We start from the raw sequence: 26161 nt of genomic DNA, 5'->3' as shown, positions 1-26161 counted from the left end.
TGTTCTCTCTTTTTAAAACTTGCTATTTGTTGAATAAATTGGGTCACTCAAATGTGTAGAATTTCTTACATTTTGGATTTGACTAATTGTATTCTCATGAGGGCATTCAATGACAATCTTTATCTTTCATGTCCTGTAAGCTGGTAATTTGATCTGGACTTTTGATCAGACTCAGGTTCACTCTTCGGGCCTAGGACTTCCTACAGCAACATATTGAGGAAGACAATGTCTGGTTGCTCCTCTTTTTGTGATATGATTGATTGTTGGGTTCAGGTGCTGTCAATCTTGTCTATAGAAAGTTTTTCACCTTTCATGAAAGGCCTACAGACAACTTTTGAACTCTAACATGTTTCAGGTAGAGCTGACAGCCTAGTATCAAAAAATAGGGACACAAGGCAAGATGAAGATAGAGGTGCACATAATAGGGACGCCTGGGTGGCTCAGTAGTTGAGCATCTGCCTTTAGCTCAGGGCGTGATCCTGTGGTCCTCGGATCAAGTCCTGCATCGGGCTCCCCGCAGGGAGCCTGCTTCTCCCTCTGCCTATGTCTCTGCCTCTCTCTGTGTCTCTCATGAATAAATAAATAAAATCTTAAAAAGAAAATAGAAGGAAGCACCAGGCAATCACCTAACATGTGAGGAATGGCATGGGATAACATTGTCAGAGTCCAAGAGCACAAGTTAGGAAGCTTTAGTCATCATCAGGCCAGGAATTGTGCATTGTCAGCTCAAAGTGACATTTCTGAGTGGATCCTCTCCCAGGTGGCCTGCTGGAGAAAGATAGACCCACACCTCACACCACACACTCAGGTTAATGCCAATGGATCACAGATTAAATGTTAAACATGGAGCCATGAAAGTACCAGATGGACGCATGAGAGATTTGTATCACGGAGGGAGGAAACCTTTCCTAATAGTGACCAGAGTTCTTACAATTAAGGAAAAAAAAAAAAGAGTAATCTAATTCCTGAAAGTCAAGAATCTCTATGTTAAAAAAAATCACCATAAGGAAACTCAAAGACAAGTGAGAAACTGGAGGAAAAATCTGCATCTTTGGGACACCTGGGTGGTTCAGTTGGTGAAGCATCTGCCTCAGCTCAGTTCATGATCCTGAGGTCCTGGAATCAAGCCCCAGGTCTGGGTCCTTGCTCAGTGGGGAGCCTGCTCCTCCCTCTCCCTCGGCCTGCTGTTCCCCCTGCCTGTGTTCTCTCACTCTCTGTCAAATAAATAAATGGAATCTTTAAAAAAAATCTGCATCTTATATTACAGATAAAGTGTGAATCTCCCTAATATATTAGGATTTCCTAGAAACCGAGAAAAGAGCCAAGAACCCAATATAAAAATGAGCAAAGACATTTCACAAAAAAAGAACTGCAAAATGCCTTCAACATGTGATAAGATGTTCCATCTTGTGCATATGAAGAGAAATGCAAACTATAACCGCAATAATACACCATCCATCTCATAACAGATTGGCTGAGAAAAGCTGCTTTGGGGAGTGCAATATAGCACAACCCCCACGGAGGACCATTTGGCAGTATTTATCAAGATTACAATGCATATATCCTTTGGCACAGAAATTCCACTTCTGGAATGTATCCCACAGATGCATACCTGTGTACCCACAAGATAGCCAAAGATTGGACATAATTCAAACACTGAATAAATTCTGGTACTCTGATAGTGGAACACTATGCAGCTCTTAAGAAAAGAACATCAGGCTCTTCATGTGCTGAGATAGAAAGATATCCATGATAAGTGAAAACAGCTAAGTGCAGAACAACGTGCCTGCACTCTGTCTTTTGTGGAAGAAAGGGGGGAAAAGACTATGTGTTCTTATTTGCATAAAAGGACACAAAAGCAAATGATAAGAATGTGTTCCTGTACATTTCAGGGAGGGAACAGGACAAGATGTGGGTGAAAACAAGGCTTCCCTAAGGGAAGCTCTTTATATCTTTTAGATACTTGGGTCCTATGAATGTCTTACCTATTGACAAAAAATAAAATCAAATGTAAATTTATTTATTTATTTATTTATTTATTTATTTATTTAGAGACAGAGGTCACGTGCATGGATGGGAATGGGAGGAGAGGCAGAGGGAGAAAGAGAAAGAGAATCTCAAGCAGGCTCCATGCTCCGCACAGAGCTCCACACGAGGCTTGATCTCATGACCTGAGATTATGACCTGAGCTGAAATCAAGAGTAGCTGCTTAACTGACTGAGCCCCCAAAATTGTTCATGAAAAACACAGAGAGAGGCAGAGACACAGGGAGAGGGAGAACCAGGCTCTCCAAGGGGAGCCCGATGGGGAACTCGATCCCAGGACCCCGGGGATCATACCCTGAGCCGAAAGTAGATGTTCAACCACTGACCCACCCAGTCGTCCTTGAAATCAAATTTTAAAGAATGAGTAAAGTAGACCATGGTCTCAAAGGTCTATAACTTCCTCAGGGAAGAGATCTGTGTACTGGTAGGTGTAGGTGGTCCCACCCATAGGTCTGGCCCATCAATCTCCAGGGAGGCCCTAGACATGATGCCTTTGCTTCCCTCTACTCCCTGGACCCTCCAGATTATATCCAAACACCAGTTTGCTCTCCAATGGCTGCTCCCATTGCTGAGTGTTTTGAGGTGGGACTCGAGGTGGAGGGGTGAGGGTGGTAGAGAATGTTGTGAAAGCATACCTCAACTAAAAAGCGTTTTTAAAATGAGGTTCTGTTTTTCTGGGATAAACATATTGGAGGCCAGCAGGCTGTGGCTTGCAGAAATTCTGCCTTAGTGAGGAACTAAGATTGTTTTACAATGAGCAGAACTGCTGCCTGCCTGGGTGACTTTGCTCTCTGGCATTCCCAGCTCACAGTTCACCTGGCTTCCCCTTGATTTCTTGAGAACCACCCTAGCCAGTATATATCACACTAGAAGTGTTATATAACATTATAACCAGTAATTGTTACTATAGCATCTATTGAGCATTTGCTATGCAGCTGGCACTTTACTAAATGCCTTATCTTCTTAATCTCATTACCTCCTGATGTCCTCAAGGAATGGGTTCTATTGTGATCCTATTTTCCAGATGGCAAAACTGTAGGTTTGCTGCCTTGCCCACAGGAGGAAAGTGGTAGAGCCAGGAGTCAGCTTCAGTATGCAGAGTCTAAGTTCTGAAGCCAGTGCTCTTTCCCCTGGGACTCGGGCCTCAGCTCAGCAGCTTTCCCTCCCTGGGGCCCCTTTACTTATTTCCCAATGCCCCCACTGCACAGCCTCAATCCCCTGTCCTGCTTCCCCTGCCACTCATTTCCAAGTGGAGCCCCACTCTCCACCCAAACCAAACTGGTTACTCTTCACCCCTGCTTTCCCATGAAAGCTTACTTTGCTCACTTAGCTTTCATGGAAAGGCCCTTCCTGCTCTTCCTTCACCCTCTGGGCCTCCATCTGCCAAAATCCACTCAAAATCACCCTTTAAGATTGATCTCAGAAGCTAACTCCTTCCTCAAACGCCCAGTGGCCCCTGGCCATTCGTGACCTCTTCCACCTCAGAACTAGTCACTCTGCCTGCAAGTGGGGCTCAAAGGTTTCTACCACCATTTTCCTCCTGGTGCCCAAGGGGAACTCCCTGCCTACCCAGAGGCTCCAGGGTGACATCTTCTATTTTATTCTTCAAATGGGTAAAGAGTTTGAATCCTATACCATGAAGAATCCATGCTTGTTTTTTTTTTTTTTAAGGAAGGAAGCTTTATATATATATATATATATTCAATTTTAATTCCAGTATAGTTAACATTCAGTGTTATATTACTTTCAGGTGTACAATATAGTGATTTAATAATTCTATACATCACCTGATGCTCATCACCATTAGTGCCCTCCTTAATCCCCATCACCTATTTCCCCCATCCCCCACCACAACCCCTCTGGTAACCAGCAGTTTGTTCTCCATAGTTAAGAATCTGTTTCTTGGTTTGTGTCTCTTTCTCTCCCCCACCTGCTTTGCTCATTTGTTTTGCTACTTAAATTCCACACATGAGTGAAATCATATGGTATTTGTCTTTCTTTGACTTATTTTGCTTAGCCTTATACTCTCTAGTTCCACCCATGTAATTGCAAATGGCAAGATTTCATCCTTTTTATGACTGAGTAATATTCCCTTGTATATATACACCACATCTTCTTTATCCATTCATCAGCTGATGGACACTTGGGCTGCTTCCATAGTATGGCTATTATAAATAATGCTGCTAGAAACAAAGGGGCCCTGCTTGTTTTGATATAAAAATAATGTTATTTTCCAAAATCATTGGGTGAGATTGACATTTCAGAAGGATGTGCTTTCTCATGACTGGAAGCTCCCTCTGTCCCATGCCAAGCACCAGTGGAAGCTCCCTCTGTCCCATGGCCAAGCACCAGCTGGAGATGCATGTCCAAGTTTAAGAAACAGGTCACCAAAGCATAAAGTCTATATAAGGCAAAAACTACATCTTGATCCCAAGCCCTGAATCACCATTCATGTGTTGATTATAGAAAGAATTTTCTATTTTCACAAATGAAGTACCCATTAATGCAACCCTTCTAAAGAGTCTGAAAGTCATTTATTTTTCAGTAGATATAAGTTTCCCTTGTAATTGAAGCTGGTTGATTAATTAGCTCAATGAAGCTATTTTTTTAGAGCTGGTACAGCCCACCAACACAGTTCATATTCTCCAATTCTAATTTGTGGAGTCCCTAGGAGTTCTGCTGTATTTCCACTCCAGAAATTTACATATATTGGAAACAGAGCCAGACCACATTTTTAAATCACTGCCTTTGTCCCAGAGTCCCCTCCCCCATGCCTCCATACTTACTGCCTTTCTCTTGCTACTCAGATTCTAAGAGCCCTGATGTTAATCTGGGATGGTCCTGATAGAGCTTCCCCACCTCCCTCCTAAATAATTTTCCTTCTCTGAGAACTGCCACCTGCTTCGAGCAGTTCCCTCGGTTGGGCAGGAAGATGGTGGGGCAGCTGGAAGTCAGCCACCCTGGCTTCCATCTCTGTATGATTTGGTGGCAATGATTTTCACTCCAGGCCTCCACCCTTCATCTCTGGAACAAATCCACATGATTGGAAAAGGAGGTAATATACGTCATGGACTGGGTTCCCCAAGAAGCAGACTGAGCTGGGATTTGTGGCAAGAGGTTTACTGTGGAGTGTTTTGTGGATTGACACCTCTGAGGGATGAGGGCCCACTCCTAGCAGCAGGGGTGACTATAACAGAGCTGGAGGGCAGAATGGGTGAGGGATCTGGGCAACATGCAATAGTGCCCACCATGGTACATAAAGTGCCCATCCTACAGTAAACAGAGGCCATCATCAGAACACTAAAGCACTTGCATCCATGAATAAGGCCTAAATAACAAGGAGCCTGATTATCTCAAGGGTATTGACTTTTAAGAACGGAAGATGCCAAAATCTTGGATCTGAGGCACTTTGGGGCATTGGGAAAAGTTAAAAATGTGGGGCAACTCAAGAGAGATGTGCATTTCTGGGGAAAAAGTGATAATCTTGGGCAGGTGAGGGACTCAAATCTCAGTCTCCTTCAGCCAGGGACATGCCTTCACAGCAGGGGCCTGCATGGGGAGACAACCCCGTTCACGCCAAACTCTTGGATTTGGTTTACAAGCCACTAGGCCTAGGCCCTGAGGGAGCCCCCAGTGCTTCCTCTGGGATAAAGAACAGACAGGCAAGGGAAAACCCTCCGCTCAGGACACAAGAGTGAGAAAGTAAACACAGAAATAAAAGACCTTCTTATCTCGGACAAAGGAAGAGAGTGACATTATAGCTGATAAAGCCACAACAGGCCCGGATCCTGTCGGCACAGGGCCCAACACTTCCAGATGAACTGGCTCCAATAAAAACCACAGTTCTCCAAAGTTATTGGAAAACTCTAGCCAATCTATTGATTTTCTTCTTCCTTACTTTCCTCAAACTGGAGACTTTACAGCTGCCACTCAACACTTCAGCTACTTGCCTTCCTTTGGCAGTAGACCCTGTGTCCCAGATGGGTGTCACTTCAGTGCCCTGAGCCAGTCCTGTGCAGTCCCTCAGAACCACAGAAGAATGTGGCAAACAAATAGAAATTCAGGAAAATGCTTTAAGCTGTTTTCCTCTGAAGACACAATTTAATACAACTTGATTTATAAATATTTCTATTAGCAAATCACCCACTGCATGTCTAACAGATGTCCTATAAAAGAGACAAAAATTAAAATGTATTAGTTTCTTAAAAATATGGAAAAATAATGTAATGAGAACAATGGCCACTGATTAACCACCTCCTGTGGTGAAGGATTTTCCATGGTTGGAGCAGTTAATCCTCACTGTGACCCTCTCTTGTAGGTGAGCCCACAGAGACTCAATGGTGTTAGGGCTCAGTAAGTGGTAGAGCCTGGATTCCAAGGGGGGACTTTAGGACTAATAAGAGGCCCAGACTCATCAATATTGTGCTTTCTGTAGCCAGGTTATAGTTCCTGAGTTTGAAGTGCATGCGCTTTTTTGATCCAAAACATAGTGAGGCTTAAAGAGGATGTATAGACTCTCTGTGCCAACTCCACAATTAAAAACACACGATCCTGCCATGAGTAGTAGCTCTAATCACATTTGATAATAAATTACCCCAACCTTCCCATCAGCTCAAATATTAGAGACACAAATAAAAGCTCTCATAGCACAGTGAGAACAGAGAGCCATCAAATTACATCCCCATTCCCTCTGTGATGAAGGGCAGTGTGAGTACAGTCCCAACTGACACAAGCACCTCAAGCCTACGGTGCCATTAAACCACCATCAAACTGCACCTAAGGCTATTCATCCAAATTAGAGCTCTGCTGGTCCCCAAGCCCCAGCCAATTTCACCACCCCCTTCCAGAGTTACCTATGCCTCAGTTTAAAGAGAGACAGAGATGAAAGTGCCAGATTCGTTCTGCCCAAATCAGTTGCCTGACATTGCAAACACGAACACATGTCCTGCACATGCAAAGACCCGCTCCTCGCAAAATGACCTGGGTTGTATTTTGTGAAACGTAATTACAAAAGAGACATGAAACCGAGCAGAGTATTGGCTCAAACAGAGGTGTTATTACAAAAAGAGAGGTGGACGGCATCTCTGGTGCTGCCCCATTACAGGGGAGCAAATCTCTCGCCTGCTGGCCTGTCAAGAGGCAATATTCCAAATGCTGAGTAATTCCCAGTCAGGCAGCTATTAATTCAGTTATCCACTTTGCCAACGTCTCAATGCTAGAAACTCTGTCAGAATTCATTTTCTCCGCATATCCGTTTGTAGGGTCTTACAGGTCTGTAGCTGTCTGTGTTCAGCATCTGTTACTGCCTTTTTACTATTCTGTAACCTTTAAGCTTCTGGTTGTGGCTGAGAAATGCAGGATCATTTGAAGGGCATTTCAGTTTTCATTGTTACTATTATTATTCATTTTCACGTACCTTTAAATGATTTCAACATTATCTTAGAACAGTATAAACAGTGTCATCTTACTAAAGTAGATGAATATAAATAATTTTTTACAGGGTCTATACTTTGTAAAATATACATTTTTAAGATCTCAAGAGGCACCCCTGTAAGATTTTTAAAAATAAACAAGACCTAAAAGCCCCACCAGAATTAGTGTGGCTTGTTCTTTTAGTCATATCGGTGACTTAGGAACAAAAATTTATTGCCAAAAAGGCTCTTTAAAACCTGCACTTTTGGGATCCCTGGGTGGCGCAGCGGTTTGGCGCCTGCCTTTGGCCCAGGGCGCGATCCTGGAGACCCGGGATCGAATCCCACGTCGGGCTCCCGGTGCATGGAGCCTGCTTCTCCCTCTGCCTGTGTCTCTGTCTCATTCTCTCTCTCTCTCTATGACTATCATAAATAAAAATTAAAAAAAAAAAAAACCTGCACTTTAAAAGTCAAGGACATTTAGATCCTGCAGCAATGGACTTACTTTCAGATTTTCTTCGAACTCGTTTAAAAATGAAATGTAGTTTATATTTTGAAATATGCATAAGCTTATAAAACAATAAAAATAAAGTCAAATAAAGCAGGCTAAATCTGAACATTTATCGCCAAGGCGAGGTGAATAAAAATGAAAAGGAGTTTTCTTTTAATTGGTTTCTGAGACTTTAGAGAGGATACCTGAAGTATTTTTCCTTCTTTCTCTTACCTCCTCTCCTCCTCCTCTTTCTACGCTCCCCTCACCATATTGACAATTCTATTGTTATCCCAAGCCAGCAGTCTTGTGGGAAAAGGAACTGCTGAGATCTAAAAGGCAACACGGCCAGAGCCTTTGTAAAGAAGCTGTCCTACCCTAAGTGCATGGCAATCAAATAATGCTAACCATAAGAGCAATGACCATAAAACCTTGAAACGCAGATTCAGTGTTTCTTAGATGCTACTAGAAGCTTAAGGATTTTGCCTGCCCTGCTATTAGGTGTCTAGGATACAGTGTTAGGTGATGACGTCAAAAGTCTAGCTGGACCCCCACCTCCTTGGACAATGCAATCATTCTGACTCCCTTTGGGCCCGCATTTTTTATTCATTGCCAACTCTCCCAAAGTCCATCTTCTTCAATAGGCATGGCATGGCTGTCAACCGCTCGCTCCAGGGTGGCCCCCTTTACGCTTAACCAGGAGGCTGTGATCACCTGTGTGGGACAGGGAGACAGGGTTCTTGTGTTAAGACAGAAGCTAACCTAGAACAGCAAACAGACTGAGAAGGCAGCAGTTTCCTTTCAAGCTCTTTCTGACAGCCAGAGTGACACCGTGTAAAAATGCACAGGATGTTTTAAATGTGGATTTAAACATATTTTCAGGGGCTCCTGGGTGGCTCAGCCGTTGAGCGTCTGCCTTCCGCTCATGGTGTGATCTTGGAGCCCCGGGATCGAGCCCCTCATTGGGGTCCAGGCAGGGAGCCTGCTTCTCCCTCTGCTATGTCTCTGCCTCTCTGTGTGTGTCTCTCATGAATAAATAAAATCTTAAAAAAAATAAATAAAATAAACGTGTTTTCATGTGTTGTGATCCCAGAAAACAGTGGCAAAATAAGCATCACATTCTATCGTCCCTTCCCTAAGGCAGAGATTCCAAGACTTTACCGCACATTAGAATCACCTGAGCAGCTCTTCAAAACTCTGGCGCCCAGGCTGCACCCCAACAAGGAACCAGAATCCCTGGGGGTAGGGCTCAGCCATCAAATGTTTTAAAGCTCCCCCTACCTCCCTACCTCCTGGTGATTGTAATGTGCAAGCACTTGGAGAAGCGGTGTTTTCAAGAACACTTTTTGCATTAGCAGGACTGGCTGAAGTGGTCTTTATTCAAAGGCATAAAAACTAAACATTGATTCTAGATGGCTGTGCAGTCGGCTTATTGCAGCACTAGGGAGGAGCCCTCAGATCGTGATGGTGATGCGGGTCTTTGCCTGCATACAATCTGCAGACCCTGTCTAATATTTTCCATACCGGGCAATGAGATCACAAACTCCAAAACACTAAATCAAAACCGGAGGCATTACGGGTCTTCAATAAAACTCCACAGCCCATACATAGGGGAGGAGGGGCGAAAATCAGAACCATCACCAAGCTGCGGACATAGCACTATATATATGTATACACAGCAGGCATCGGGATATTGCCGCAATCAGACAAAAGAGTTATCAAGCAGTAATTAGCTACAAGTGATCAGTAAAAGTTACAAAAAATTCCACTTGTGCCTGAAAGAAAGCTCATCATAAAGGACACTTGATTTCTGACAAGGAAAATTATTTAAGTGGCGTCTCGGGGAGAAATAACATCAGAGTATGCATATGAAATATTAAACGATCCCAGAGACCCTGCTTTGAGAATGCGCAGTTCCAGAGGCCTTCAAGACTTCTGAGCTTGTTCTACAGACAAACCCACAACCAGGGAACAAAGCTTTTATTCCAAAATAGCAATGTTTCTAAATACTACAGGGGATATGAAAAATAAAATCAGTAACAACTAACTATGAATGATAATCTTAAGCATGCAAAAATAGGTAACCAAAAATGGGCACAGGATTCCTGCTTCACTGTCCATCTGCCTGAGGGCAAGTTGAGAATCATTTGACAGCAGGTTTCTGTGTTCTCTCTGTGCCCAGCTTACTATCACAACAATCATTCTGCAAAACCTCTTCACTATCCAGTTTCCAGCGCTTGAATTATGGCTGTGTGTGTGTGTGTGTGTGTGTGTGTGTGTGTACGCACATGCACACAATGAAGCCTGACAAGGACTCATCTTTAATAAGAAATCAGACAAATCCAGGTAAACTGGACTGGCTAGGCATTGCCTTTAATTCGAGAAAAAGGCTCTCCTCTAGTCCTTCGGTTTCCACATCCTTATTCATATCCAGGTTCTACGTTCAGAGGATGAGAAATTTCCAAAGCATTCAAGGGCAGTTCACTTCAGGCTGGTTCCAATTAGGCTGGCCAGTGTGAATGCCTCAGACGTGTCAATAGTTGCAGCAGGGCATGTCTGATTCACCAGGGCATCCTCTGGGCAGCAGGAAACCCTTGCCCACTGCTGTCTACGTGACTCATCTTGTAGGCAGGCATGCCTTCACCCTGTCGTTTCCCTTCAAAACTGTCACTTCTATCTTTTGTCCCCATGTGGCTACTCCTGGATCTCTCTTTTTTCAAGCACCCAGACTCTGCAGGAGATATGCCCCATGGACGTTTTAAGTTTCCCAAATATTTCCACTTTAATATTGCTGCTGTTTAGACTTTAAGCACTGTCACATAAACATTTCTGAGAGCTCACTGCAAAGGTGGAATTTTGACCTGTGCCTGAAGCCCTGTGAGGATTTTATGTTGATGGAATAAAATGAAATAGATTTAATTAAATAGTATATAAGTCATTCTATAGGGGAAATTGAAGCTTATCTGACATGATCACTGCCAGGGAAATCAGGGAGATTTAAGAATAAAGGAAGCCATGGATTGGGCACCTATTTGAACACATGCAAGAATGACAAGGACGCTGCTCCTGCAGAAAGGTTCAAAGAAACCGTTCCTTTCTGCAAGTGACACCGTTTTCCTATACTTTATTTTTATCACCCAAATGCAACATTTAAAATGTTTCTACTCCAAAAGGGATGCTACAAATGCAGTAGTCAGATCCCTGCATCACAGGATAGAAAGTATCTTGGATCTTCATTTGCCAGAATCAATTTATCCGTGTTTGTTTCTTGTGGGAGAGTTAGGGCAGATGTTTTTTGATTTTTTTCTTCTACCTCTTTGAATCCAATGCGGGGACTGCTTTGTTATTCACACGGAAAATACTCTATTCTTTCATTGTAGAAAAGTGACAAAAATTATCTTTCTCTCCTCTTCCAGCGGCAGCCAGTGTAGGCAGACATGGCTCTCCACCCCGCTCCCCACTACCAACTTGACCTGTTTTCCATAACAAACATTTCCAGGATAGCAAATAAAATAGGAGGCTAGTCACAGGACTTCAAGCCCATCTTGGTCTCCAGCAGGCCAAGTGCAAACAAACCTCTGAACCGTTTGAAGATGGTTTTTGTTCTTGGGTGCTCTTTAAAATTTTCAGCACCTTCATTTGGATTTGTGGAGTGTGTCCCAAAGTGGAGCGGCAGGTGCAGGGCGCGACTCCCCCACCCGCCTTCGCGGTGAGTCCCCTTGGCGAGGAGGTCGCAGCAGCCCGGCACTCCGTGGGCACCACTCGCAAAGGGGCCGATATAGCCTCGAGTCCTCCTCCCTCTTGCCTCCCCTCCCTCCACCACAGCGGCCACTCCAGGTGGCATTTCATTATTTTATCTCACGTTCCCGGTTCCCGCGAGCTAGTTTGCTGCTCACGCGTTCCAGGAGAGTTTGCAATTCCCTCTTGGGGTCAGCTCTTCCTCCCGTGTGTCTCCTTGCAGCTGGCCATTTCTTACCATTAGCATTTTTTAAAGTGTGATGCGTGGGATATTTGCAAATCTGTGTGTGTGTGTGGGGGCGCACCATATAACTTGGGGCATAAAGGGCGTAGTAGCCTGCGCTACTTTTTTGAAGAAGGAAAATTAAGATTCGGTTTGACTTCGATTTCTGACCACACGACGCATCGCACAGTGCTCTTAAAATCACAGCAGAGACTCTGGGACGGGGCTGAACCGGGACCCAGGCTGGAGCCACTGCTGCTCCGCAGGCCGAAGCACGGCTTTCGGAAGGAAGGAAGACCGGGATTCTGGGGCTGCTCGCGCGGAGCCCGCGCGGGTTCTGCGCCCGGGGCGGGAGGCTGCTGCCCGAGCCGCGCGGGTCCTCAGGCACAGGCTCCGAGCTGGCCCTCCCGGGAAGCTGCCTGCGTCTCCTGCCCTCGGGTCCTCCCTGGTAGACTTGACAAGCAAGCCGGGGCGCGTCTGACCTCGAGGCTGCTTCTCCAGCCCGCGGGACCAGAGTCGGGCTTTCATCGGCTCCCGAAGACCATGAAATACGCGGCTCCCGGGAACACCCCGGCCTACAGCGACCAGCACGTTTCCTTTGCATCCTAACGGCTCCCTGAGATAGTCCCACCAAAAATTAAAACGACGCAGGATGCATAAAGTAGGTGTGATCGCCACTCCAGGGGTGACCCTGAACGACCCTTCCCACCGCCGCCAGCGCCCAATCCACCCCCCATCGCCGCGGGGAGCGGGGGAGGCAGGCACTCTTTTCCTGCCTCATCTTTAACTCACGGTTTTGGCCCGAAGTCTGCCTCTCCTTTCTCTGCCTTGGGAAATGTGGGTCAGTTCCCGGGGACCCTCATGTCCGTCCTTAGCCCTCAGGGCGTCCAGCGCTCGCTGGACCCGTCATGTCACAAGTCCCGGCGCGCGCCTTTAGCTCGGCGGCTCCCGGGCCCCTGGGAACCGTCCTTCACTTGCAGCGTGCGCCCTGGGCGCTCAAAACCACCAAGCCAAACCCAGTCCGCTTACACATGGAACTGAGATTTTTTTTTTTTTTTTACCTCTGCGGGTTCAGAGCCAACCATGCCGCCCTCCCTTTGGTCGTATAGGGGACCAAGCTGCATCCCAGGGAGTAGAAGAGACGTTTCCTTTCCTTCCTTGCCTTCGACAATCCCACCTTTGGACCGTCTCGCCCCCAGCCCAGCCGGCCAGGGGAATCTGCAGAGTCTGGCCGGAGGACGACAGGGGGCGACAAACTGTAAGCTTTTTCGGGGGCCGGGCGGTGAGTAGGCTGCGGCTAGCGCAGTGTGGTCCCCGCAACCGGCAGCCGGGTGCTGGAGGGGTGGGGTGGGGTGGGGTGGGGTGGGGTGGGGTGGGAGGAAGATGTGGGATGTGAAGTGAGGGCTGGCGGGCTCTGACACCATAAAGAACTCCTGGGCCCAGTCTTCCAACCACCTCCCCAGCCCCAACGGCCTTAGCCCAGGGGAATGAACAGAAGATGCTCTCCTGCGCTGCCCATCTGGGCACCTCCTTGCCAGCCGCCAGCGCTCTACTAGCAGACGCGGAGTGATGTTCCCCTGACAGGGCAATTGCGAACCAGCTCTCACTGTGGCACTTCTGACTTTATTTGCTCTTCCTTGAGCGTGCACGTCGACTCCTCTCCTACAGGAGAAAAACAAAAAATGCCTTTAGCTGCTTCACTTGGTCTTGGGGGTGCACTGGGTTATGGATGCTGTGGTTCCCACGTCTAGGAACCCATCTTTTTGTTCTCCAGCCCCCGACTTGAAATTCAGGCGATGAAAATCTAGATCAGAGGCTAACAGGTTCCAAAGGACCTAGGAAAAACTAAGGGGAGAAGTGCTGCGCATGCCACTCCTGCAGCCTCTGAACACTCCACGTCCTGTGTGTGCTCAGTTCTCTGCTCCGTGCCTTTGCAGAGCTCCGCGCTCAAGCGTGCCCACCTTAATCCAAACCGCATCCTCCCCTACTCCCGACCGTAACCCGACCCTGACGGTCTTAAACAGGCTTCTTCTTCCAAATAGTTCCACCCCACTCTCCTCTTGCTAGAGCGCTGGCTGTCCTCTTCCCTGTCCCGGTGGCCTCCCCGACGCTCCCAGAGCCCAAGACTGCACTATGTTCTCCGTGCAGCGGAGGGAAGAGTCCTTACCTCTTCAGAACCTGGGTTTTCTTTTTCCAAGGGTGACTCTTGCCTGGGCCCCTGCCCCAGCCCTGCCGAGCCCCTCACTCTCTGTCCGGAGAGGCCAGGGTATAGGGCGCAGGCCTTTCGGACACATTTCCACAGGTCGATTAGGAGCGATTGGATGCTCTTTGGTCCGGTAGCGGAGGGTAAGAAGATCGCCGCTACTCCCCGGGCTGCGCTGGTCGGGTGCATCTGTGGCTCCCGCAGCGGCTCCCGCAGCGGCGCCGGCGAGCGGCCGCAGTATGCAGCTCTCCGCCGGCTCCCAAGTTCTAGACTCTTCGGGGACGCAGGACCGGGGAGCTTCTTGCCTCCGGAGGAGAGGTGGGAATCCTGAGAACTGAGCACTCCCTCGTAGGTGCCCCCTTCCTGCTCCTGCTAGTTCCGCCAATGCCCTTGGTGCTGATTGACCCCCAGCTCTGAACTCCTACATCTCAGCCTCCTTTTGTCAGTTCCGTGCAAAATCGGGAGCTTTCTCCCTCCACCTGCTGTCTCTTGGACCCCACTGCCTGACTCCCTCTGGGACGATCATGGTTGGCGACACAAGCTGGGAAGTCCAGAACCGGGTGTTGACTCAATTAGAAATGGACAAGTGTTGACAGGCAATGCTAAGGCCAAAGAGTTCAGGGTTGTGCCAACCCTCACACAAATAAAGGGGAAAGGACCATTCCTGACTTAACAAGACCCCGGGAAGCCACAGGTGCTGGGTGGAAGATGAGGCTAGGCCGCCCGGGTGGAAAAGGATGTGGGCTTTCTGGCCTGATGGAAAGGAACTGTCTTTTAGGCCTAGAGTGGAAGCTGTGGTGTGTGACCTCCCATAGGCCAGGCCACCAGGACAAACCTGGGGTCTGAGAATGAAGGATCTCTGTTCCTGGGAGCAGCAGCCCACAATTACTTTCTGACTGGTGTCCTGTGCCACCTATCAGAAATGAGTTCCGGTGGGTGGACGTGTCCGCAGACAGACAGAATCTAGAATGTGCCCTTTTTACACCACTGAAATCACACCACTGTCCCAATGGAGTGGGTGGCAGTTAAGTATTATAAAAATTTCCCTGAAATCTGGTTTGGGGCGTCCTCTGGAAATGAGACACTCAGGAGTCTGTTCAACCCCAAACAGCTCTCTCGGACAAGCACCAGGCACCACGCTGAACACTCACCACAACACAGCCATGACCGCAGCTGGGTTACTGGCACCAGTCTCTCCATGCCCTGTCGGGAGAGGGGCGGTAGAGGCAGCTATACACTAATGACCTTGCTATGATCAACTTTTACCCACTGGTATCTTAGCGGTAATGTTGGTGCAAGTAGTAATAAAACTAAAAGCAAAACTAGTACTAGTACTAATAGTAGCACTAATAAACCCTCATCAATTTGTTGCGACTACCCCATCATTCTCAAAACCGGAGGCATAAGGGGCTTCAAGGGGAGCCAGGAGAGTGGAAGGTCCCAGGTCCCGCTGGGGTTAGTTAGGATTTGTGTGTGTGTGTGTGTGTGTGTGTGTGTGTAGGGGGGGGATGGGTTGCGGAGGAGGCCGAGGGGGGAGGAGGACAAGAGGAGGGGGTAGAGTTTCAGGCCGGGGAGGGGGGCGCCGGATGCAGTGACGGGAACCAATGAGCTGCCAACTCGCGCGCCTCCGGCGTGACTGCCGAGATTGACGTGGAGGACACGTCAAATTGATCTCCGCACGCTGCAGCCTCCCGGTCAGACGAATTTCTCCTAATCGGATGAAGTTCACCCTAGGCCTGGGGTCGCGGGCGTGGAGAGGGTCCTGGGAGCGCCCGGCGGCGGGGGAGGGCGGCTGCGCGCTCGGCGGCGGCGCACCGCGAGTTTCCAGCCCGCCGCCCGGCCGCCGCGGCTCTCGGCTCGCGCGCGCCCTCCCTCTATGCCTCTCCCGCGGCGGCGGCGCCCGAGCTCTCCCGGACTGCGCCGGGCCCAGCCCCGGCCGCCTCGGCGCCAGGCAGCTGGCTGGCCCGCACGCTATGGGTAAGGGGCGGGCGGCAAGCGGGACGCGGGTGAGCAGACGAGGCGGGTTGGGTCCCGGCGCCTCCCTTTCCTCCCTCCTGGTCCCGGGCCCCGGACTAGTCGCGTCCTCCGCACGCCCCCAGCCATCTGGGGCTGGGTGGGGGGAGGTCGGCGTGTCGCCCCAGGGGATGTCGGAGGGGATGTACCGGTTGACGCGTCAAAGTCGAGCCCGGCACGCAGGGCTGAAGCGCGCGGCGCCCCCTCCGCAGCCCCTTGGCGGGCGCCCTCTCCCACGCACGGACCCGGTCCGTCTGCTCGCCCTGCGGGACGCTGAGGACCCGCCGCGAGCTCCTCCGGAGGCGCGCCTGGTGCGGCCACCCTGCTTGGCTAACCCGCCGGTGTTCTCTCCCCCGCCTGTTTACTCTCGTCCGGCGCGTCCGCAGAGCAGACGTACGGCGAGGTGAACCAGCTGGGCGGCGTGTTCGTCAACGGCCGCCCCCTGCCCAACGCCATCCGCTTGCGCATAGTGGAGCTGGCGCAGCTGGGCATCCGACCCTGTGACATCAGCCGGCAGCTTCGCGTATCCCACGGCTGCGTGAGCAAGATCCTGGCGCGCTACAACGAGACGGGCTCCATCCTGCCCGGAGCCATCGGAGGCAGCAAACCCCGCGTCACGACCCCCAACGTGGTCAAGCACATCCGGGACTACAAGCAGGGCGACCCTGGCATTTTTGCCTGGGAGATCCGCGACCGGCTGCTGGCCGACGGCGTCTGCGACAAGTACAACGTGCCCTCCGTGAGCTCCATCAGCCGAATCCTGCGCAATAAGATTGGCAGCCTGGCGCAGCCCGGGCCCTACGAGGCGAGCAAGCAGCCGCCACCGCAGCCCGCGCTGCCCTACAACCACATCTACCAGTACCCCTATCCCAGCCCTGTGTCGCCCACGGGCACCAAGATGGGCAGCCACCACGGGGTCCCGGGCACAGCAGGCCACGTCAGCATACCCCGTTCGTGGCCCTCGGCGCATTCGGTCAGCAACATCCTGGGCATTCGGACGTTTATGGAGCAAACAGGTCAGTCCGGGGGGGGCCCTCTGTAGCGTTCCTGGAAGGGGCAGAAATGGGGATTGGAGGTGGTGGGGGGGCGTGGACATGCGGGTGGAGGGTCACATCTTCCTCGGACCAGTTTTGGCAAAAGGGAGGGTTCAGGGCTGGGCAGGGAGACTGAGGGTCTTGGGCCTTCTGTGGGAGTCCTCTGACATCTTGAACATTTTATGACAAATATGGAAAATATTTCCCAAATGGAAGAGCAATCGCTGACCACAAAATCGGAGGCCTGAAATTGTGCTTTTTCATTCTTGCAAAAAGTATGCAAAACCCTATCACCAGATCTAAGCCAAACAAACCACAGAGTCAATCCTGCGACCTTTTCTTATGATCCTGATCTTCTGGGTTCCCTCAGCATTCCCCAGAGGGTTCTGTTCCTTCCAGGCCCAAAGAGTCTTTTGAGTAAAAGGGAAACGGGAGGTGTCTGGCAGGTCCTAACGCGGCCTACATCTCCAGCAGGCCCAGCAGCCCTGCAGCTCCTGGACCTGGGATCTCCCAGCCATCCTGGGGGGGGGGGGGGGGGGGAGTCGCTAGGATTTGCCCTTTGCCTGCAGTTATAACCTGTCAGTTCCTCTTTCTTCACAGGGCTGGGAGGCAGGGGAGGGAGAGGGAGGGAGGTTTGGGGTAGCCTTGATTTAAGGCTCGGAAGGAACTTACGTGGGTTGGGATGGAGTCCCCAGTCTCTTCACAGTGTCCCCTGCTCCCAACAACCAGCCAGGGAATTGCAGGATCTTAGATGAGCAGACTCAGGATGGGGGTAAGAAGCAAAACTCACCTTATCTCAAGAGAGAGGAGGGCCGGCTGGAAGGAAACTGAATGCTTAGCTCCAGTGGCAGTAAGGTGCGCCTCCAAGGCAGATGCCGGGTACAGCTTTGTTTCTCCGGGTGATTCAAGCCAGAGCTGTGGCTAGTGCTGGGCCAGAGCTTCCCAAGGTGCAATCAGTTGACTGGGAGGCGACTTCATCAGGTCTGCACTCAAATCTGGAGTCTTCTCTTGGTTACCCATGCACACACACGCTCCAGGAGCAGATCTGTGCCTGGGACACACGGGGGTCTCTGGGTTGTTGCCTCTTTTGGGAGATTTGGGCTGTATCCAGAGGCAGTTCTGCATCGCCTTCCATACGCTTGTTGAGACTGAGAAACCCATGTAATTCCCATGAGCCTGCGGTGGATTTGAACTTGGACTTTTGCGGGCACAGCCTCCAGACAGGTTAAAGTCGGCTTGGCGGAGCGCGCCTAGCCCTGGCCCGACAGGTCACCTGCCACCAGAGTCTTACTGTTTCGCGGGAAGCGGGTCTGAGGTTGGGAGGAGCGGGGAGCTTTCTTCCCTCTGCCCTGCTGGGAGTGAAAGTGAAACCGGGTACCCGCCACCCCTCTGCCTCCCGTCGCTCTCAGAGCCTTTGGGCACCTCAGGAGTGCCGGAGGACCCTCGGCGGCCCGCGGGTACCAGCTTGCGTGGAAACGTGTGGGCCGGGGGGCCGCGCGCGGGCCCCGCGCAGACTGGGGTGCCCCCTAATTCATCCCGTGTCCCCGCAGGGGCCCTGGCTGGGAGCGAAGGGGCCTCCTACTCCCCCAAGATGGAAGACTGGGCTGCCGTGAACCGCTCGGCCTTCCCGGCCGCGCCCGCCGTGAACGGGCTCGAGAAGCCGGCCCTGGAGGCCGATATTAAATACACTCAGGTAAGTGGCCGAGGGGCAGCGCAAGGAGGTGTCTTCAACGGGGGCGCAGGGGGTTGGTTGGCGGGTGCGGGGAGAGAAAGAGAAGGGAAGACTCGCCCCCCGGGGCTGGGATCGAGTCCGGGGTGTCTGGCCGCGCAGCCCGCCAGAGTCAGCGCCACAGATTTATTGCTCTTTTTCTCAAGCACACTAGTTGGGGGACGCTGTGGCTGACCAGGGAATTGCCTTGCTTTTTGCCAAGATATTTTGTAAGAGAAAAGAAGACGCTGGGACCCAGAACCCAGAAGGGAGAGGGCTCCCCTCTTCTGAATCCGGGTTGGGAACACCGCGACCCCCCTGGCCTTCTACTATTGTGTCTACCAGTTTGCTTGGAAATCACTTTGCCTGAGGCCTGACTGCGAGAGTCCGAGGCCAGGCCGCGAGTGGGGGACGGCTGAGCGGACGCAGGGGGACACGGGGATTCCCTAGCTCAGAGATTGCGCGCCCGAGCGGAGGGCGGGACTGCCTGCTGCTGACGGTCTGTCCCTGTCGTCCCTCCAGGCCGCCTCGGGCCTCTCTGCGGTGGGCGGCTTCCTGCCGGCCTGCGCCTACCCGGCCTCCAACCAGCACGGCGTCTACAGCGCCCCGGCCGCCGGCTACCTCGCCCCGGGCCCGCCGTGGCCGCCCGCGCAGCCGCCCCCGCTCGCGCCCCCTGGGGCCGGCGTCGCCGTGCACGGCGGGGAGCTGGCCGCAGCCATGACCTTCAAGCATCCCAGCCGGGAAGGTGAGGGGCCTGGGTGCGGAGGGCGTCGGTGGATGGCCCCGGGGTAAGGAAGGGTGCGCGGAAGGAGGGTAAGCGCGGGACGAGGTGGCAGAGAGAGAGACGGACAAAGAGGGGAGAGCTGGAGGGCTGGAGTGGGTCCCAGGCATAAATCCTTCCGAAGCCTTTAGCTTCTTGAAGCAGATTGATTTATAACAGGTGTATGCCCTGTTCTTAGAAAGGCAGGCAGAGCTTGAGAGAGGCGGTAGGACTGTCCCTCCTGACTTGTACTGAGAGAGAAGGAAGAGGGTCAGTTTGGCAAACAGAGCTCCAGCTTTGAACCTGGTTTTGTGTCGTTGACCGTGTCATTGCTCCTTTCTGGGTCTCAGTTTCTCCATCTGCAGAAGGGCTCAGAAGCATCATCCAGGCCCACCTTTCTTCAGCTTGCAGAGCTTTGCCTTCTGTGGTGGACTACACCTGATTCTTCTGGGTACCTTTCTCTCTTCTCCTTTGTTCCTCTCCTTCTCTCTTTCCTTCCTTCCTTCCTTCCTTCCTTCCTTCCTTCCTTCCTTCCTTCCTTCCTTCCTTCCTGTCCCTGGTCTTCGATTCATTTGCTTAACCATATGCTTTGGGAATGGAGAGAGCATTTCAACCATGTATCCCCAATCTAGACCTTTGAACTCTGTGTGATTGGGGGTCCTTCTTTCTGTGGGAAATGGAGCAGGAAGTTCTCCTTCCTCTTCTCCTTCCCTGATAAGTCCAGTAACAGACTTCAGGTATTTATTTCATTGATGGTCAACAGTGTGAGGGGCCTCTTCCTACATTGCCCTCAGGGTTCTATTTTTCCCCTATAACTTGGGAAAGGCTCACCTGCTTTTGAATCTCATTTTCCTCATTGGCGAACAAGGGCTGGATTCACTAATTTCAAGCCTTCCCGCATGTAGGTTCTTCTCACCAGAAATGTGCAACTTCCACAACTCTATAGAAGAGGAAAAGTCACCTTGGGGCAGGGGTGGGGTCCCAGCCCCAGCAGTGAAGGAGACAGCACAAACCTGGAGGGCAGTATGGGGAAGAAGGATGTTTTAGATTACAAAAGGATTTTTACCACTTGATCTTCCTTACACCTGCCAAGATGGAGGTTAGTCAGGCGACAGGCGGGGGCTTCCATCTTTGTGACATTCAGGCAAAAAACTTTATTTCCATGTAGTTTCAGTGAGCTGCAATAGCATGATCAGGGAGAGAGAAACCATTAAGATGCCATCAGTAAATAACAGTCAAGTGGAGGGAATTTTTTTTTTCTCTTCACTTTTTCTAGAGCATAAACATCTTGGGGCATAAATTTAAAAAACAGAATTAGAACTCCTTAAAACTTTACATTTCAGGACAGACTGTGGTGGGAGGGGGTGTCTCATGGTGAGTGCTTTTGCTCAGGGTCTTGTTCTTGGCCTTGAATCTACCTGCTTCCTTAAAAGAAGTTATGTGCTGAATTAGGACTAGAAATGGAATTTTCTCCATTACACAAGTCATTTAACTAAGCAGGTCATTTGAATTAGAAAAGTATATCCACAAATTGCAATGATTTCCACCCCCCTCTGGTGTGTGTGTGTGTGGGGTTGCAGAAAGCTCTTTATCTCCAGAATAGTGCGGTTGTTTGCTAACCCCACCACTTCATCTGGAGACATTTCAGACTCTACATTAGAAACAAAATATGACGTGTAGGTAACAATCCGAAGGGAAAACACACAGTTCAGAATTCTAAACTAACTCTAGCGAATTGAGGGGGTGAGAATCTGTTCATGGTTGATTTTCTTTAGAAGATACTTTCTTTCTGAAATACAGGGCCATTTAATGGCTCTGACATTCAGGTTTTACCTGTATACTTGCTTCCTGTTATGAAACGTCCCACCCATTTTCAAGATCCACAGCAATAATTAGCTACCTTAGTTATAAAAAATTAATGCTCGTTTCCTGACTCTCACAGTTCTTGAAATATCTAGATAAAAGATCATCGAATAAATCAGGTCCATCACTATAAATGATTTCTCAAGCTGGCATACAAGTGTTAGTGTTTGGACAGGAACATAAAAATCATGAGAATTACATGCCTATTTGGGTCATGGAGTTTTACCCTTCTCACTGGCAGAAAAGTGGACTTTAAAGACTCTCCCCTGCCCCTCCCCCAGCCCTCCCCACCCACTGGTCTTTGAAAAATTACAAAGTAATAAGAATCACTGCCTTTAATTTTTTTCTAATCTTTTCTTAAATTGTCTCACCCTAACTAATCCCATTTACTATCATTAATTGCTGTTCAGTTTTTTAGAATAGTAGGAATAACATTTACTGAATTTTTTTCAGTAACAAAAATTTTCTAATGAAGGCAATTTAATATTATGAATGCTCAGTAAAAAAGCAAATACTTTTGATCATCTGGTGCATACATGCACAACACACATATGCTATTATATCTACCTGTCTATCTGCACATCCATCTATTTCAGTGCATCCTCCAAACTAGGTGCAAATGAACATTAACTTACCCTGAGGGAAGCCGAATCAAATGTCAAATTTTGCATTGCTGCTTATTATTTTTATCTTGGTAAAGAGGAGCAAGGCTGGGCTCCCTACCTAACTTGTAGATGAGAAAATATGATTTATGTTTTCCATCTGTGAAAGGAAACTTTGATTCTTGGGGCCTGAGAGAAAAGGAAAGCTCCACCTCATCTACTTTTGGAAGGTACCTGATATTCTTGGAATCTCAGTATCCATGGGATTTCTGATTTCTTGTAGCCAGCACAGGACTGTCTCCACACACCTCTTTCCCACCTCTGGACAGGTGACAGGCCTCACTAGAGGTTCCCGCAAGACAACTGGTATTTACAATTACACTGTGTTTTCAGAAACCATCAAAACCTCATGGTTCTAAAATCCTTCCCAGAGGGGCTTTGGAAAAACTATGGATTCGAGTATCATTCGAATATCAAATCTAGAACTTGAAGCTAAACTGAACTTGAAGCTTCAGTCCACTCATCTCTGCTTGCGATTAGTTCTTGAAGGATTGATCCTGAAAGCAGACTTTGCCAGAGAGCATTAGGGTGCAGGTGTGTTGGCCTGAGAGATCCAACCACCTCTTGGTTTCATTTGACCTGGCCTGGAGTCCCCTACCTAGACCCCACCTCCATCCGCCCCAACCTTGGTCCCAGTGACCCTGCAACCGCAGTCTCAATATTTTGAAAACCCTCCCTTGTCTCCCCTCCCACCCCCTAAGATGAAATGAGCTAGCAGGGGGCTTAATGTGGGCTCAAGCCTCTGAAGCCCCCATGACATAGCCACTCATGCTTCCCCGGGGCCCTGCGGGTGGGAAAGGAGGGGAGGAGAGGTTCTATGGCGAGAGTCTGCCATGGACAGAGCTAAGAACATAGCAGCAGGAGTCTCCCCTGTCGAGTGGGGTGGAATCTGTCTCTTGCCCCCTGCGGTGTTTATTTTATACTCGTTCATTTTCTCCGTGGCATCTAAGGCAAGCAGCCCATAGCTGAGAAACCTTCTCCTGTGATGTTTTCTAAACAGGTCCTCACCTTGAAGTGAGTACAGGGTGGAAAGCAAGGGTCAGAAGACTTTGTTGGTTGAGCCGCCACGACTGTGTTTAGGAAAGAGAGCTGAGAGGTGGGGTAGAGCAGAGTGGTCACTTGGCCCTGAAAACCCCTGTGAAACCGTGTGTGTGTTGTGTGTGTGTGTGTGTGTGTGTGTGAGGTTTTGAACCAGGGGTATCCCCCGTGGCTCCCCGCAGCCACCGCAAGTTGCACCTGGCCTGGGCAGCTGCAAGGCAAGAAAATCCAGAGTTACTCCTGATCCCAAAGTGAAGCGCTTCGAGCACCCCCTTTGAAGAAGGAGTTGCAGGGGAAAAGAAGAAAGCTGAAATGGGCACCTTTAGGTATAAACAACTTGAACTTCCTGCAGGAGGAGCTGAGCGGCCAGGGGCTGGGAGAGGAGAAACAGGTTGCGCCTTCGTGGCGTCACTTTGCTGGTTTCCGGAGGCAAATCTTGGGCCCCTTCCCAAAACCCTAACTAATAGCGCAACGCGCAGGATGCCGTCTGATCTGTCACTTAATCTGGAGGCGATAGGCCCCGGGGCGTGCTGTGCCCGCAGGGCGGACGCAGCTGGACTGCCGGGCCGCGGGGCACAACGAAGTTGGCCACCCACTTACAGCGGGGCCGCCTCCGGTGCCTTAGGGAACCGGGCCGCCGCGGGCCGTCCACCAGGGGCGGCTTGGTGACCGCCTCCCGCTCGGTTAACCCTGCCCACCGCGAGCGTCCCGAGCCGCGGGGGACGGTGGACCTGACGGGCCGGCAGCTCCCTGGGCCCGCGCGCGGCTGGAGACTGGGTGGCGGTCCGGGGAGGGGCGCGGGGGTCTCCGCTCCCTGCCTCCTTCCCTGCCCCCTCCTCCCCGCCGGGGGCGCACGGGTCGGTAGGGCAGGCCGGCGCCCGGCACTCCTTGGCTGAGACGGTGCGGGGCGAAGACGAGCGCACTGCGCTGCGGTCAGGGGGCCTTGGCCAGAGCGCCAGGGCCGTGCTCACGGGTGGCTCCCTTGCGGGGATCCGGACGCGCGGGCGCTAGCGGGCGCGTGGGGCCCTTGGCGAGCGGCCCCGGCTTCTTTCTTTAGCCCCCGGAGCGTCCAGCCCAGGTCCTCGCGCTGTCACCCCGTTTGCGGACGTCGGGGCCTCCGGGTCTCTCGCCCTGCGCCGCGCCAGCCAGTGACCCGACACCCCTGTGCTTCCTCCCGCAGCGGCCGATCGGAAGCCGTCCAGCCCCGGCGGCAAGGCCCCGGATGGCCTCAGCAGCTTACACGGACTGCCCATCCCGGCCTCCACCTCCTAGGGGCAGCGCTTCCCCGAGCGCGAGCGCGAGCGCCAGCCCGGGCCCGGAGCGAGCGGCGGACCGGCCGACGGGGCCGAGGGAGCCGAGGGAGCGGCGCGCGGGACCCAGGACAGCCGAGGAGGTGCCCGGAGCCAGCCCGCTCGGCCAGCGCGTCGGCCCCCAGGCCACCCGCCCACCGGCCCGGCGGCCACACTTCCCTTACGGGCCAGGGTTTTTAGGCTTTCCTGACCTTTGGCTTTAGACCGTTTCACCCTCGTCCCGATCCTTGCTCCGACGTGGCCTCCCTCGCCCCGCCAGCCGCAAGTGTTTTTCCTACCTCTCCCAGGGTTGTTCGGCACCTTCCCTTCTTCTCCCCTTGCTCTCTCTCCCCAGCGTCCTTCCTGTCTTCACGTCCTCCTTCCTTCCTAACCTGCTTTCCTTTCCTTCTTCATGTTCCCCTGCCTTCCTTTTGTCCTCTGAATTTTTCTCCCGTCTTCGTTGCTTCCCTTTCTCCTCTCCCTTCTGCGCCACCGTGCTCCTTTTCCTGTGGTCCTAACCTCCCTTCTCTCTTGAGTGTCTTTTACAGCCAGGAAATCGGTTTCTCTTCATTCCTACTGCTTCCCTGACCTACAGTAGGTCTTCCAGGAGAGCTCCAGACTGGGTTCCTCCACCCTTAGTCCATGGCAGCTGAGACTCTGGTGTCGGCCTCTCGAAGCCCCCGAGCCCTAAGGGAGGGATCTGGGACCTAGGGCATGGACAAAGAGACCACAGCCTTTATTTTATATTTTCATGTTAATGAACCCAAGCAAAGCTGGATGAACTGTCCTCCCCCCCCCCCCATCACATTGTCTGATAATCTGTATGTTCTCAGCACCTAGTGGCTGAGGTTCTCTTTGCTTCCTTTGAGATGATGTCACCCCAAAGAAGATTAGGGTAGGAGTAGAGGGCATTGGGGTCATTGGTATTTCTCTACTTAGAAAACTGCATGTCCTGGAGGTGCCCCTTCTCACCCCTCCACACTTAACAGGAGGGAACCTGACACAATGGAAATGCATCAGCACTGTTTTCAGTTTTCAGGGGTCAGCACATTTGTTCAGTTAAACCACACATTGCTTCTGGGTACAAAGGTGCAATCTGGCTTCTGGTTTGCAAGGGGATGAGGGTCAAAAAAACCCAGAGAGTGTCTTCTAGAGCTGGACACAAGAGCTGTTCACTGCTTCCAGGTTCAGGTGCACTAGTGGCAGGGACCCTGGACATAAAACTTGTGATTTTTGTAGTCATAAAAATATCACCGGTGAGAGTGTCTCACCTGTTAAATGTGGCTACCTTTGAATAAAGGAAAGCATCTGGAGAACGCGTTGTAAGGGTGAGCAAGTCTGTGTCCAGCCTGCAGGGCTGTGTAGGTCCGCCTCACCTACTCTAGTCCCTGACTTGCCAGCACAAACACTGTTCAGATGACATTCCTGCATCAGTTTATTCACTAGCACTCACTGCCCTGGGGCTGGGCAGGAGGTGGAGGAGAAGATGAAGGAGGAACACTTTCAGGGCTCTGCCCCAGGAAACTCCAAGGGCAGCCTGGAAGAACCAGGGCAGAGAAGCACTGTGCAGAAATCATGCTAACAGAAAGCTGATTCTTACAAGAACGAAAGACAGTGAGCAACAATGAGGACCTTTCCGGAACATTTCTAATGTTCTGAAAGCAAAAGAAAATTATCCCAGGCT

At 50.9% G+C, this 26161-nt stretch overlaps 1 protein-coding gene across 1 annotated transcript; it reads left to right on the top strand.

The window, feature by feature from the left end:
• The first annotated feature begins 15828 nt into the window (after positions 1–15828).
• PAX1 (paired box 1) lies at positions 15829–25793 on the top strand. Its single transcript, XM_038571356.1, has 5 exons — positions 15829–16087; positions 16510–17139; positions 18708–18850; positions 19388–19610; positions 24369–25793. The coding sequence occupies exons 1-5, from the start codon at positions 15829–15831 to the stop codon at positions 24458–24460; spliced, it is 1347 nt and encodes a 448-aa protein (XP_038427284.1). The 3' UTR covers positions 24461–25793.
• Positions 25794–26161: the final 368 nt, after the last annotated feature.

Source organism: Canis lupus, chromosome 24 (assembly GCF_011100685.1).
Source record: "Canis lupus familiaris isolate Mischka breed German Shepherd chromosome 24, alternate assembly UU_Cfam_GSD_1.0, whole genome shotgun sequence".
NCBI lineage: Eukaryota > Metazoa > Chordata > Mammalia > Carnivora > Canidae > Canis > Canis lupus.
The sequence above is the reverse complement of the archived record's forward strand: the minus strand, read 5'-3'. Positions and strand labels throughout refer to the sequence as shown.